Raw genomic sequence first — 16,391 nt, 5'->3', positions numbered from 1 at the left:
TCCTCCAGCTCTTGAAGCTCCTGCTTTGGCTGCCGCGGCATTTACTGTGTTTGCTGCGATGATGTTGGCATTGATGGGGTCCGTGCTTTCCGCATTATCCTGCGCCCTATCTGCTGCCTTCATCTTTTCACCTCTCTGCTTACTCCTAGTTACCACTGGGTCGTCCTTGGCATCTCTTTTGACGAAGCTTTTGCCTTCCCAATATCTTTGCTTTTCTCCATCTTTTAATATTTCCCTGAAAAAGAGAGAAAAAATCACGAAGACAATGGGTCCCACGTGATATCTATTAGCGTTTTGAGTTCTCAAAGGTGTAAAATCTTGAAGATACGAAAGGCATCCATCTATGTAGACGACCGCAGATCCGTTCGAAGTTTTGATTTTCAAGGACGTGAAAACTTAGAAAATGCATGAAAAATCAGATCTACGTAGATAAACGCGGATCTGCTCATAATTTTGGTTTTTGAAATCATGAACGGAAAAAACCGTAGTGTTCCATACATCGTTACTTTCAGAAAATGAAGCCTGAAACAAGTCACAGGAGAAGATAAATCTTTTACCGGGATGAATATCCCTGTTTCTAGCGCCAGATTGTGAACACACAGATCAAAGTCATCTGAGTATTCACAAACAATGCGCGCAGACTCATGACAATACAATAAATAGGCTGCGCCTGAAGGGAACAGATTGGTTATGTCGAATCCTTGACTCAGAGTTCTAATACTCTTCCTCGTCTCATCAATTACAATCATTGTCCTTAGCTCATACAATAAGATAAATAATGGACGAAGTATAAAATGTATGAACATGATATGCTATAAGTAACGAATTGAATATATAAAGTATGGATGTATGAACATAGACGAAACGATTAACTTATATGATTCTCACTCAGATCCCTGTCTCCGAGATTGGGTTTTTCATTATATGGTGGGGATTACCGAAATAGTCGAATGACTTTGAGACTAATATAAGCCTGCGTAGCAGGAGGAACCTCACTTGCACTTTCTTTATTTCTCTGTCTCTCTCCTCTTCTCTTCTCAATGTTTTTCCCCCTCCCTTTCCCCCCTATTCACTTGGGAGAGAGGGGTATTTATAGGGTGGTTACATGGGGTTCACTTTTGAAGCCCGTTATAACCTTATCCTCTTGTGTCTTGTGCCGCTTACGCAGAGGTCTTCGTGTTCTTGGTCTTCTCTGCGTGTTCCAATTGAATATTCAGTGCTATCTGCGCTTCCTCCACAGGCTGACTGACACGTATGCTGTTTGAGGGTATTTAATGCGGGTAGTTGAGATGTCTGTCCGCGGTAGACAGTTGTCCTCTGCCCCTGTCTTGTCTGCGTCAGTCTGACTATCCCCAACCGTAGATCTTAGATCTTTCTGGGGATAAGATAAAGTAAATCTCGGGTTATCCTTCAGTGCTTCGCAGTGTTCTAATGTTTCCGTCTTCCTCGATCCCCTACCGTTGGATCTGGTGGGTGACGACGCTATCTTAATAAGGCGCGTCTCTTGACTGTCCACGTGTGATATCATATCTTGATGTTCTCAGCCGCATGTCCTCCACGTGTGTCTTTGTGAACACGTGGCGGAAGATGAAATGTGTACCTACACTATTCCTGCTTATGTACTCATACTTTTTTCGAGCAGTGTGATCGGAACATCTTCTACTTTTGTTATTTTGAAGGTGACCTTGTTGATGCTGTTGTTCCTTTCATGGGAGAATCTATTACAGATGGTACTCTGGCAGCTTTCTTGAAAAGTATGTCATAACTTCTCATCATCATCTTTCTTTGTAAGATTTTCTGTTCTGTGTGTTTGATTAAAGTATTTGTGCTATATGTAATATGTTCGATGTAGAACCTGGTGATAGTGTTCAAATCGACGAGCCAATTGCTCAAGTTGAAACCAATAAGGTACATATCAGGATTTATTTTCAATCATTCAAATAGTGTCTATTTCACAAACTGCGTTTCCTGAATCTTTGACATGCAATTATTAGGTAACCATCGATGTTGCTAGTCCTGAAGCTGGAGTTATCCAGAAGGTAAATTATTTGCTGTCGCTCTATCTTGTTTACAAAAATGTTTTCTATTTTTGTTCCTAATAAATATGCTTATGTTGGTAAGTTACTCTTTTGATTGAAAGTTTGTAGCCAAAGAAGGTGATACCGTAGAACCTGGGACCAAAATCGCAATCATTTCAAAATCCGGTGAGGGTGCGAATGTGACACATGTTGCTCCATCTGAGGATAAGAATACTGTAAAAGAGTCGCCAAAGCCATCAGCTCCTGCAGAAAAGGAGATAAAGCCTTCAGTAGAAACTGTTGTTGCCAAGGACAAACTTAAAACCCCCTCCCCAGCACTGTCCACAACTTCAGCTACAGAACCCAAGGAAAGGGAAATAAAAGTAAGTTACGTGACTTTTTCCATTTTATGTAAATATGTCTTGTCATTTTTGTTTGTATACCTTACCATAGAGGCTGTAATACATTTCTTTATCTCAACAATAAATAAGTTGTGAAAATAGCACATGGATCTTTGATTACTTAAGTCACTCTGGTCATCGTTGCAGGTACGAATGACAAGGCTTAGAAAGAGTGTTGCTGCACGCCTGAAATGGGCGCAGAACACGTATGCGACGCTGACCACGTTTAACGAAGTTGATATGTGAGTCAAATTTTTATTTTCTCCTTACAAGAAGTTTGGTTACCATGAGGATCCTCTTGTCGCTCTATACCTCCATTGTCTAAGTTCCCCTTAGGATACCTTATTCTTTCATTAACTGATGCATATATAGCATGACAACTGGTTCATATTTAATGTTCGTGGTAATGCAGGACTAACCTGATGAAGCTTCGTTCTGAATATAAGGACGCCTTTGTAGAAAAACATGGAGTCAAGTTGGGATTTATGTCAGGGTTTGTTAAGGTATGTGCCGTCCCTTGGCTGATCTTTGATCGTGGATAAGCAGATACATGTATTTCAGTTGACAATATTTCGGTTTTTGCCCCAGGCTGCTGTCAGTGGTCTCCAGAATCAGCCAATTATCAACGCAGTCATTGACGGCGATGATATTATCTATAGAGACTATGTTGATACTAGTATTGGTGTTGGTACTCCAAAGGTTTGTCATCTTCTGAATAAAAAGTTTTTTTTCTTTTTTCTTCTTCCGTATTACATAACTTTCTTCCCAATTCCGATTTACTATATCCCAATGAAAATGACCCTTTTGTTCCCTTTGTTCGGGTTGGGTGGTTTTGGGCGTGAGCAAATGGCACCGTTTAGACCGTGAGTGCTGCAGATATTAGATGTCTCGCCGGCGTGGCCAGACCGCCTAAGCGCCCTTGTTGCCAAGGGGAACACTCTTCGCTCGAACCTTCTCGATGCCGATAGTTCGGCTTTCCATCACGTTTTCAATCTCTGCACTAATCCACTTCCCCGGTGACACCCCTGCCAAGTACATCCCGCCTTACCGTAGCTGTCCAGTTCGGAGCAGCCGCCCAGGCTTGATCCATCGAGCTGCTGATCCGACCCGGCCACCAACGGTGATCGACCAGTCGTATTTCGATTTTTGGGGACTAGCTGATCCGCCAGCAAGGGATTGACCGCCCTTGCTTGCAAAATCTAATTTACTATATATGCGTGCGTAATTTTCTTCTCAAATTTTGGGATATATTGACTGAACGTTTTCCCCACCTATTCATTTTGTTTTTGAAGGGTCTGGTTGTTCCAGTTATCCGGGATGCCGAAAAAATGAATTTCGCTGACATTGAGAAGGAGATTAGCAGGCTGGCAAAGAAAGGTATTGATGGTTCTCTATCTATCGATGAGATGGCAGGAGGCACCTTTACCATATCCAATGGTGGTGTGTATATGGAAGCCTTTTGAGCACTCCCATAATCAACCCTCCGCAGGTACCTATTACTGACCTGGTTTGTTTTCCAATTAATGCTTCACCTAAGAGTTTAAGGTGTGCCAAATTTAAGTAAACTTGTTTGCTATACCAACATTTGGAGCCTTAATGATCAGCTTGCAGATTATTCTTACTGAAAAGAGTCCAATAACCGGATATTTATTTTGCACTCGGCCATCTTGGGTATGCATTCAATCGTGAGCGCCCGGTGGTAGTTGACGGCAATATTGTTGCAAGGCCAATGATGTACCTTGCACTGACATATGATCACCGACTGATTGATGGGAGAGAGGCAGTTTTATTCTTACGCCGGATCAAAGATGTCGTTGAGGACCCTCGCAGACTTCTCCTCGACATATGAATACAACAGATGTTTGTTGTATAATGATAAAACAGAATAAGCCTGTCATATGAAAACCAAATTTTGGAATCCTGTTTATTTAGATCCTTCGGAGATACTGAAATTCATGGTATACTTGAAAAACTGGGTACAGAGTTTTGTTATTCTTTCTGTTTAGGTTTGAGTTCCTTGTATGGGAACTCCCAAATTTGGTAGCTACCCTGCTCTTACAAGATCTGGCTTGTAACAGATTGATGTAAATTAAGTGACAAATTTCTCAGGGCAGTTGTCTCTAAATGGCATCTCATACCTGATTTACTTTTAACCAAGGGGGAGTGGCAGTTAAGAATTTGAAATTGGAACCTATTGGGCAAAAAAAAACAACCCCAAGCCTAGATATCTCGTCCCACTGTTGCATACATTTTGGCCTCTATCTGATTTCAGTTCGCTCCTCCCAACTTCTGGTGGGCTTATATAGCTATTTCTTTACTAGTACAACATCAATAAGACACCAGAGGCCGCTGCAGAGGCAGCAGAGCCGTGGAGCAATATTCATCACCAACCAGGTTGCCAGGTTGTTTAGACGCACCATATAAGCCTAAGTAAGATACGGGGATGTTTCTTGAGTCACTGAAAACTTAAACATCACAAGTATTTCCTAGTAGTGGCGAGTAAGTAAAACAACATAGACAGATAAACAAGCACATTAAGTACCTAACTACATATCAAACGTAACACCATTTCATACATGTAATATGGTCCATCTCTAAATCAGGAAACGTAACACCATTTCACACATCCAATATGATCCATCTCTAAATCAAGATCGCTTTGGGGGAACGTACGGGATATTATGTTCATCGCAAATTCCCTGCAAAGAGTAAACAAAATGAGTTTATTAGGTAAACTCTGCCACATTACCGAAGATGAAACACCAACAACGAGTTTAGATCACTAATTGCTATCAGATAGAAGATAATTAAGAAATACATCTCAGAGAAGCAAAGACAATGCGAATAGTGTTCTGCCTTCAACTATAAAATTAAAGTCTTACAAACATTACTTAAAAGATTCTAAAAACATATGGTTACATGTCTGAACGATTGAATGCAAGTCACTCAAAAACTCAGTAAATAAGTAGAAATCAAAAGGTGTTCTGAGCTCAGTAAACAATTGTAACAGCCAGTTATGAATAATGTTGTTGAAATTGATGGTTTTAATGGCACAAAGTACAAACTGTAAGCTAACCTGCAATTCTCCTGAAAGCGTCTCTGAAACAGCAAGCGTGTAGCAACCAGGAACGAATCTTCCTGGAAAAAACAAATAGCATGTAACTCTTAAAACTGTTATTATAAATCAACCGCTTAAGGGAAACCACTGAACAAAGCCAAGAACCCATAGAAGTTCTATTTCCAGCATACTAATGTAAGTCATGAGTCATTGAGGGGTTTGTTTCCACCAATCAGAATATAGTTGTCGGTCTCAGACAGGGCAAGATATCCATTGATAGAAACATGACCCAAAGTTACTATGATGTTCTGTTGGATCCTTTTGTTTAAATCTCTTGCGCCCGTAATATGGGTTGAATAATCCAACTCCCATTAAACAAGGTTAGAAGACACAGAAAAATTGAAAAGAGGGACAAAAAACGGTGATCAGGAATGTAGCAACGGCAATTCAAAACAAAAAGTCAAAAATTGCAATGACAGTCCACTATCTGATATTGTGAAAGGATTATTTCATTAGTGTGCCAGTGGCTCATTGGGATCTTTAAAAAATTTCTAATGAACCAGATGGAACAAATAAAGATAAAAAAGTAACCCACTATATTCACTTAGGAATAGCGGTGTACAATGGTTCTGTTCTCATCCTCTTCTAGTAAAGTTGCAAATGTAAGAGCACAGAACTGAGCAAGTTTTGAATGTATTTCCACGAGTCAGGATGGCAATTTTTTCTAAGGATTCCCAATAACAAAGAAGATGCGTCCTCATTTATGTCATGACTCTCCATCTTACTAGATATTCTTGACAAGCAAAACTTCAGAATATGAAACCAATCCATATTTCTTAATGCACATTCTAGTTTGTATACATGAACAATTAAACAACACCTTCTTTGGTTTTTGGCGTGCAGGTCTGTAACTGGAAACCTAGCTTCGAGGCAGAGTTAGGATTAACTACACATGCATATCTGAAAACAGGATGTCATATCTATCACCTAGTGAAGGAAGGTTTAAAGTTCAATCCCTTCTTCGCCTTTCCCCCATAATACTACTTATTTTCATATTCTATATTCAAAGGTTCATTGACACATCATACGTCTTAATCAAGAGTTTCACCATCAGAAGCTCAAAAAGGTTCAAAATATCAATCCTGTTTGCAATTAACTCTTAAGCTAGCAGTACTAGATGGTGAAATGATCCGGTGAACATCTCCCTTGTTGTAAACAAATCAACAAAAATGCACTGAACCAAAGAAGTTCAATCGTATGATGTCTAATCATGAGAAAAGCAAGTTCACTGTCTCATATAATCCTTTACATGCACTTAAGGTACACAAATTTGGAAAACCTCAAAACAATTCTATTTTACTTACCGATTCTCAACCATCTAGCAGCCCAACTTCTAGTCGGATCCATGACAGAAATTATCCTGCGACAACAAAAAACTTCAATAACCACAAAAGATGATAAAGATTCGTGAAAAGACAATACTTCCAAAGAGAACCTACCCAGTAAAATTCGACGTAGTGCACTCGCCTACCATTTCATGATCTTTGTCCATATTGAAAAATTGACAATTTTCACATCCCGATTCCCTGAACTGTAATCAGAAACAAAACCTACAATTGCAATTCCACCATTGAAAACATAATAAGATCGAATAGGTAAAGCTCGAGAAAGAAATAAACCTGGTCGTAAGTTTTGACAAGCCTACAACGAAGGCAAGCCCTAAGTTCGTGTCCGAAAGAAGTTGGTATTTGTGCAACGTTGCTCATATCTCCTCCTGTTCCCTACTTCTTCACTCGAGACTAGAAAAGTAGAAAAACCAAACACACAAGAAAGAAAAGAAAAACCAAGGTTAACCCAGTGTGATAAAAAAAAATAAGGGCAAACTTTCACTTTTGGAATCCAATGGTATATCTAACGTGGCATCAGTCACTAGATGGGGGTGTGTGTATTTTAGACGTGGAAATTCCGTTTGGTCAATTTATAGCATGGCCCACATCAGTTTGGTCCTACCACAAAACCAATGTTCTGTTTGTAGTTGTTTGAAAATATAAAATGGACAAGAGTATCCTACCGCCTTAAGGCCAACCATCTATCAAAAAGTATTACAATTTCTTCGTATTTCAGTCTCTTCATTTTCCATCTGATTTTTTTTTCTCGCTTTTCTTTGTCCTCCTCTTCATTTTTTGTTCATTCTCGATTCTCCATGTCTCCTCTCTTCATCTTCATTTAAGTTCATCAATCAAAACCAAAAAAGAAATGAAAAACATCGTCGAACAAAAATCACCAGGAAAAAACCGAGAAATCAAAAAATCAAATCCCTAAAAATGAAGAAATCAAGGAAGAAAACAGCAGAACAATCAATAATCGAAGAAGAAAACAATCAATTAGTTGTAGTTGAAGAAGTTCAAGAAGGATCAGTTCCAAAAAAATTCCAAATCAAATAAACCAGCAAAATGCACGATTCGAAAAAAAAACCTAAATCTCCAGATCAAAGTACAAGAAGTTGATTTTTGATGTTGAATGTTCTTCTGTAGTTGGTTTTTTTTCTTCTGAATGCATATTCACAATGTTTTTTGTTATTGCATGTTAATTCAGTTATACGTAGGGTATATCTTGTCGGAGTTCAAGGAATAAAATGAAGTCTAAGAAAATCGTAGATCTAGATGTTTGATACAGTGTTGGTCCTTCTTTGACTGAGTTCATTTTGTAGTATGAACTTCTTTCTTCTTTGAGAGTTCACATGAGAGAATAAAGATTAGAAAATTTTTATATCTAGATGCTACACAGTTCATTCTTCTTTGAAAGTTCAGGAAAGATAATGAAGTCTAGAAAAATTGTAGATCTAGATGGTACAGTTCATTCTATAAAATGAACTTCTTTTTTCTTTGAGAGTTCAAGGAAGATAACGAAGTCTCAAGTGTTGGTCCTTCTTTCAGAGCTCATTTTACTGAATGAACTTTGAACTGCTTTCTTCTTTGAGAGTTCATTATGTAGAATGAACATTTTATCTTCTTCTAGCAGCTAAGTGTTGGTCCTTTTTTTGCTATTTTAGACTTAATATTATGGAAGTGACCCGCTAATTACTTTTTTTTTAATGTAGAAAAGAAGATAAAGTGTAGCTTTGCTGCACTCAGCTTACTTGCCCATAAGATTAATGCACTAGGAAAACAAGAGGCTTTATATGAAGACCAAAAACAAATTTTGTATAGTAGTCCATTGGGAAATGTAATCCAAGTAATTCTGGAAGACAACATTGTTGCTGCTGAATGGAATAAGACAACAAATGTTGTACAAATTCTATGTAACTCGCACTAGTTTATTCGTGATAGAAATGATGATGCATTAATTTTCAAACTAGGGGACAACATATGTTCTTATATCCTCACCTGAAGAGTTTTTGCTAGTGCTTGGAATCTCATGTATCCCTGGAGGAGGAATAAAATAATCTTTTTTAGACTCAAGAAACCGGACTGACTACACTTATGGGAGGTTCTACACAACTACAAATTTGATCCACCAAACAAGAATGATTTTGATATAAAAAACAAGGATTTGAGAGAAAAAATCATTGCGTTGAGTAAATGTAAAACATCTAATGAATATCTTGTAACCATGTTTGAAATGTTTACCTTGTCAGCGGTTTTTCTTACTGGTGATGGAGGTTCCATTCACACCAAGTACCTAGGTTGCCTAGAGTCAGTAGGTAGAGTATCTTTGCACATCTCATATACAAGCATTTGATAGAAATCTTGATAAGAGGTTCTACTAAAGGGTATTACCTTTACTTGTTCGTGAGATGCAAAACTGTTAGATGATTGTTCATAATTGTTTAGCGGTTTGTTTGTATATTTCTTCATAATTTTTGTTGATAACTGATTAGTATAATTCTTCTTTTTACAGCTTTGGTTTGCTGAGCATTGAAAAACAATTACACCCAGGTGGAAGGTGCAGACAGCAGAAAATAAACTCTACCGTCCAAGATTTGAAAGGTAGAACATTGATACCATTTGCAAACACTTAGAAATGAATGTTGAAGATTATGAAGAGGTAAATAATTACTTTAAGATGCTACTGTTATTCAACTTGGAGTTCATTCTGGAATGAATTTTGTCTATAAATGTTTAATAATGATGCAATTGGGAATTCATTCCCCAGAATAAATTATGGCTGTTAATGTAGATGCTTCTCAAGTTGGAGTTTATTATTTGGAATGAATTATGATTATAAATGACCCTTGCATAAATGTTTAATAAGGATGCAATTGGGGGTTCATCGTATGAAATGAACTCTAATTCTAATTATATAATATATACTTCTAACTATAAAAATGTTGATGTTGATAATGTCTAACTATTTGGATTTTGATATGTGCGGCTATCATCTAAACTCATGAAAGAATACATTGATGTTGAAAACAAGCATAAGAAAACTTACGGTGTAAATACAGTACTTTCACATAAAAGTGAATCAGGGAAAGATCAATACTGCGGAATTTCTCAAAAATTTCATTCTATCTTTCATCAGTATATGCATAAAGACATAATAGACTTGACTTTTGAGTATATATGAGATAATAACACAAATCACAAACGTAAAGGCACATATATCTCATAAGACATTTGCAATATATAAAACCAATAAGATAAATACTGCAAGTTCATCTTCAAAAACTTAGAATTTAAATAAATAAATCTAAAAACATTGTAAGATGAAAATCGTTGGAAATAGCTATGTGTAATCACAATATTTGCTATACCAAACCCTAGTTATCCTTCTTAAACATAAGATAAATTCTCAAAAAGAAGTTTCCTAGCATTATTTAACAAAAACCTAAGAAAAAATATTCTAAGACACTCAAGAATAGTCAGCAATTAGAGATCGAACAAGAGTAAGATTATCAGTTGCTTTCTTCAGTTCAGTCTTCAGAAAATCAAGTTTCTTTGTTTCAATGGCAAGTTGATCACGTACAACCTTAAAATCTTGGAGAAGATCTCCAACCAAATAAGATGACATCTAAACAGGTTTATTGTCTTCATGATCGCATGCATGGTAACAGGTTATGATGAGAGGATTCTCATGAAACTCAATAACCTTACCATCTTCAGTTTCATCTTCCTTTTTGCTTCCATTCATAGTGTTGTTCATGAGATCACAAGAAGATTTCTTGAGGTTTCAGAATGTACACCTTAAGATATCATAAAATCAATCTTATATATATATGTTTTTCCTAGGAATAAAAACCCTAGGGACTCATATAGTTCCTCCCAGACAAAGTCGGTATTAGAACCATACATCCGATTATGAACCTTTCACATAGGTCGTTTGTGGACGTGAATAAACAAAATTATTTACTACCAATGAACCAACGGAGCCTAACACAAACATGTTTTGAACAGTTTATCGATAAAAGTTTTTAGCCTAAGCAAAACATCTTAGCTCAATAAATAAATTTAGAGCATAAGAGTTTTATTGATAGACAAAACAAATCAACTGCCAAATTAATAAACTTATTTGTAATGCACATAGGGTATTTGTGGACGTGAATAAGAAAAATAATTCAGTCACAGCGAACCAACGGAGCCTAACACAAACATGTTTTGAACAATTTATCGATAAAAGTTTTTAGCCTAAGTAAAACATCTTAGCTCAATAAATAAATTTAGAGCACAAGAGTTTTATTGATAGAAAAAACAAATCAACTTCCAAATTAACAAACATATTTGCAAGGAAAGACTTATTGGAGCTTCTCATCGTCTGGAACAAACAATATCATACAAATAAAAAAAGTTGTTGATCATACACATTATCAAGTGTGAATATTTTCCAGAGCAAGGATCAACAATAAGTTGATCATTTTTCTTTTTTATATAAATTGAAACACAAGTATAACAAAGACCACTTTGTCAAGAAGAAGATGCCTTCTTGAGAATATTGTGCATCCTCACATGTTCTCAATGGAGGAGGCACAAACAGAAGCAGTCAAGTTGTATGTTGCTCATCAACGTTGACTTTCTTTCCCTTACATTCTTGAGAAACAACAGAAACATCAATAAAGTTAGTATCAACAGAATTAATGGGAAAAGAACACGAGATACCTGATGTTGTCGCATTCTTTGCCTTCCTAATACTGAGTTTGAGTGTATTGATACTGGTCTTGAGTTCCGAAACACGATTGTTGATATGAATGTATTCAGGAAGAATTGAGACCTTTCTTTCCAATGATTTCTTAAACCTTAGAAGGTGATTTTGAAAGACTTCCTTTTCGCATATTAGTTTTTTTTCTTTTTGAAGCATCGAAACAGACGTCTGTCCTTACAACATTATCCCTTTGACAATTGTGAAAAGGTTTTGTATTACTTTTACAAGCAAATGTTGGCTCATCACAGAACTTTCTTTGTATTAAAGTTGGAAAATCACAACCAGTAACGTGAAATACAGGTTTGATCACTTCTTTAGACACCCAAACAAGGATATTATGAAGTTTCTCATTCCACAAACGAAAACGACATCTCCTTTCTAAGTGACCTTTATTTCCGCAATAATGACAACTGAATGGAATGTTATTACCTAAACTCATGTGAGCTGGTTTCGGAGGTTGACAAACCTTGTTCTTTTGAACTTGAGCTGCTGGTAGTAGATTTTCACTTCTGCCATCAGTGAGATTCTTCTATTGGAAATTTCTATTAGATTTAACAAAACTAATATTACTAATACTTGGAGCATTTATTCCCTTATATCCCAAACTTCGTGTATCACGATGATTTTTACATGCTCCTAGCATAATGGATAATTTGGTTGAGCTAGAGCTAAACTGTTTCAAGTCTTCTTCCAACAGTTCGACCTTATCATGAGCAACAATTAGGTCAGCCTCTAATTGTTTTTATCGAGAGAGAAAAACACTTTCTCTGTCATTGAAACAAGTTTATCGAGAGTTACACCTTGCTTCAGATTCTGCAAGTTTTTCTTTCAACATAAAGAGATTTCGACGAAGATTTTCACGTTCAAATTTTTTTGAACGCACATCTTCTTCACGATCTTTAAGAATGGATTGTAAGAGATTATATCCACAATCATAATCTTTAAATATTTTTCTCATTTTATTGTTTACTTGACAGAGAGGAGTCGGGAAATCAATCATACATGATGTTGACTTCTTTTTCTTAATAAGATGGTCAAACGGTTTGATATATTGCGGGACTTCCTCATCAACATCTGAATCACTTTTATCAGAAAGTTCATCCAATTGTTCCTCTAGGCGTGTTTCCCAATTATCTACAGTTTTGGGTAACGATAAAGATGTGAGAGTTTTCTCAAGTGAATCCAAGATTTGAAACAAGTCTGAATGTTTCTGGACTGGTGATGCGTCGTTGGAGATAATACTTTTGTCCATAAAGTCAGATTGCTAAAAACACAGACTTATGAGGTCTTAGCATGTTTGCATGCTATGATACCAATTGAAAATGCGGGGGTATAACAACCACACCCAACTATTTCATTCAACAATCCGTATGGAATAAACTCCAATATAATTCTGAGAGCACCAAGTTATCGAGTCTTAATCAAGATATACATTAAAGAGCTTTATATATGTCTCAACACAATCAGTAAATCAAACAGATAGAAATCCGCGAACCTGATTGTTATGAGAATAATTCGGATGGTACCAAAGACCAATGTCCGAGTGTCAATCAAGTATTATCCAACAAACAAGGTCGGATTTATTAACTATGATTGAACTATGCACAACCTATGATATTTCAATTATATAACAAAAATATAATGCGGAAAAGAAATAATATAGACACCAGAAATTTTGTTAACGAGGAAACCGAAAATGCAGAAAAACCCCGGGACCTAGTCCAGACTTGAACACCACACTGTATTAAGCCGCTACAGACTCTAGCATACTACAAGTTAACTTCAGACTAGAATGTAGTTGAGGCTTAACCAAGTCCCACACCGATTAAGGTACAGTCGCGTTCCTTATGCATATTGAATCTCGGAAGACCCTGCGCACTTGATTCCCCTAGTTGAATTCATTTACAGCCTAGAAGTTGCTACGACCCAAAGTCGAAGAGTTATAAATAAATCTGTCTCTCACAAATAAGTCTATTCTATTTGTTGTTTCCGTCTTAAGATAAAAATCAAGGTGAACAGGAAACACAACTAATAATCCGGTCTTATACTCCCGAAGAGCAGCTTAGAAATATTAGTTACCTCACAATAATCTAACTGATTAACAGAAGAAGTTATTGGGGAATCACAAGAGTCTGAGACAAAGAAACTGTTTTGGTTACTTTTTATATCTTACCTATCGGAGATAAATCTCGAGGAAATCTTAGAGAAGATTAAACTCAATACGATAGAAAAAGTAAGATCAGGATACGCATCTACAGAGAAAATAGTTGGACATGGATTCATGAATCCCAAATGAAGTCTTTAAGTCGTTAACCCTAATAATGGTTTTCAGAAGAACTGTAAACCTAGATTAATAGAGAATCGACTCTAGTTTGCAACTAGGACACACGAGAATATCGGGATTAGGTTTCCCAGATGCTAGAGTTCTCTCTTATATAGTCTTTCTAATCAGGGTTTCTTACAATCAAAGATAATATATCTTAGTAACAAAGCAATTAATATTCACCATTATATGAACTCTTGATTTAAGATTCAAGCTAAGTCTGCTTAGAAAATAAGCAGTCAATCTCAACTGTTAGATGATATTATCTTGATACACACAAATGAAATATACATATATTTAGACATGGGTGAGTTGTACCTAAACGTGTATAACAAGTTGGCTTAATAACAGTTAGCCGAAGTTAGACATATGAACATTTTTAGCTTAGCCATATTCAGCTAACACTTCTAGATCAAATGTGATAATCAATCAATTATGATAGATAATCAAATGAATCCAAATGTGATTTAAGAGACTTGTTCAAATGTTCACTATCTCATAGAAATACCCATGAACAATTTGAAGCATATTCAGTTTGGTTTGTAATTGTACAAAGTACTTATACAAGAACCAATTCATGAACATAATGCCACAGTTTGCGAAGCAAGTACGCATACCTTAATTCATTGAAGTTCCAGGGACTTTAGTTCGCAAACGAACCTTAGTTCATGAGTATGAGTTGTCATACTTACCGATGTTAGAACCTAACCACTGTGTTCGCAAACTGAGTACACGAACCACAGTTATGGACTTGCCTAGTCTTGTCGTTCGCAAACCACAATTCCGGACCTATCACAGGTAAACCCGTTTGCAAATACAGTTCGCAAACAAGAGTTCCGCACCTGGACTAGTACTTCACTATTCGCATACCAGGTACATAAACTGTGTTGTATCCAGACATTAGTAGTAGTTCTAAAACTCTCATTCAGTTATTGAAACATCCTTCGAAGACAACAATGGTAATCTTACATATACCACTAGCTTCAAGTAATTTTCAAGTGACTAATTGATCAATACGAAACTTCCCAAGTTAACATCAAATGATCATCTCACACACATCACATAAAATGTTCAAGGTAATTTTTCACATGATCATCTTGACTTAATATTTAGTTTTCAACAAATAAATTGTTTCCAACTAAACTTGTCAAGTAGATGATGAAGTTAATCCAAAGCTAAGAAAGCTTCAACCTGTATTTCGAGAAATAGATAAACGAGATAAAATCGACTCGAAATTTTATATGTGTATAACACAAAGTCTATATAGCTACACGACTTAGTCTCATTAGTAGATAAAATTGAATAAACTTCTGAGTGATAGATAAGTTTTAGTCTCCACATACCTTTTGTCGACGAAGTTCCTCCAAGCTCTTCAATATATCTTTTTCTTCAATTGGTGAACATCGTGAAGTATAAAGCTCAACTACACACTTTTATCCTAATCCGAGACATGTCTATAAGTAGACTGGAAATCAAGTATATAGTTTTGATCAACTAAACTTGACAAACAAGCTTGAGATAGCAACGCTTGAGAGTTCGACCGAGCATTGCTCTTACAAAACATACCAAAACTTGTGAGTTTTGATCGAGCAATGCTCTATTATTTTTCCTGAAATCCAAGGACTCCCTCTGTTAATTCCCATGTGTATGACTGCAACTGACTGCGCATTGTATCATCTTTTACATGCTGACAAAAAACCCTTCCCTGAGCACGATTATGGTTAATATAATGTAGGCACTAGGCACAAATCCTAGACAATATAGTAGATAAAAGGGTTTATTGATTCAAGGAATACTCGTATATGTCTTGGAATTATAATTTTAGAATTCAATCCGCGGGATATAGCACCAAAGGTATCCATATCAATTTACAAAAATCTAACAAAAAAAAAAAAATCCATAAAAACCGCAAATTATATAATCTGTCTAAATTAACTTTTTAGTTTCAATCATCCCACAAAAACAAAAAACAATCTCATCCTCAATTTCTATTTTCTTCTCGCCACTAAACTAATAGCACCAAACCCACCACCAACAACTAGCAACACCATCAACTACTAGCCAATAATAACACCAGCACCACCACCGTCATTGCCACCATCACCACTGCCGCTACCAGTACCAGCACCACCCCACCACCACCACTAATTATCATTATCATTGCAACTAACACCAACCACCATCGGTGCACAACCAACTAACGCCGTTATATGTCAACACCACTAATACCAGTACCACCCCACAACCAGCACCACTGCTACCACCAACGCTAGCATTATCGTGTCACCACCAACCAGCACTACCATCACTATCAACACCACCACCACCAACCAGCGCTACCTCCAACCAGCAACACTACCACCAAAAATTTATCATCAATATTGGTTTCAACAACAAAAACTAGGAAAAAATAAGTTAGAAACAAATTTGGTTTCTGAAAAAGCGGGGATCTA

The 16,391-nt window shown here is 36.6% G+C and overlaps 1 protein-coding gene and 1 pseudogene across 1 annotated transcript; one reads left to right on the top strand and one right to left on the bottom strand.

Moving 5' to 3' along the window:
- Positions 1-1,679: 1,679 nt before the first annotated feature.
- On the top strand, positions 1,680-4,268 carry LOC113285767 (annotated as a pseudogene).
- A 572-nt stretch (positions 4,269-4,840) lies between these two features.
- LOC113285766 (transcription elongation factor SPT4 homolog 2-like) lies at positions 4,841-7,338 on the bottom strand. The gene is made up of 5 exons (XM_026534542.1): positions 7,157-7,338; positions 6,977-7,068; positions 6,842-6,897; positions 5,496-5,557; positions 4,841-5,118 (listed from the first exon to the last, which is right to left on the bottom strand). Exons 1-5 carry the CDS (start codon positions 7,241-7,243, stop codon positions 5,068-5,070), a joined length of 348 nt encoding a protein of 115 aa, XP_026390327.1. The 5' UTR covers positions 7,244-7,338; the 3' UTR covers positions 4,841-5,067.
- Positions 7,339-16,391: the final 9,053 nt, after the last annotated feature.

This window comes from Papaver somniferum, chromosome 6, assembly GCF_003573695.1.
Source record: "Papaver somniferum cultivar HN1 chromosome 6, ASM357369v1, whole genome shotgun sequence".
Lineage (NCBI taxonomy): Eukaryota > Viridiplantae > Streptophyta > Magnoliopsida > Ranunculales > Papaveraceae > Papaver > Papaver somniferum.
This window is presented reverse-complemented; position numbering and strand designations above follow the sequence as displayed.

What these genes read in the sequence shown, in the direction of transcription:
- LOC113285766 (XM_026534542.1), bottom strand. Translation starts at nt 7,243, where the DNA reads ATGAGCAACGTTGCACAAATACCAACTTCTTTCGGACACGAACTTAGG. An exon ending in TTGTCAAAACTTACGACCAG is followed by an intron (nt 7,069 to 7,156) that starts GTTTATTTCTTT and finishes TTCTGATTACAG; the next exon opens with TTCAGGGAATCGGGATGTGA. An exon ending in CGCTTTCAGGAGAATTGCAG is followed by an intron (nt 5,119 to 5,495) that starts GTTAGCTTACAG and finishes TACTCTTTGCAG; the next exon opens with GGAATTTGCGATGAACATAA.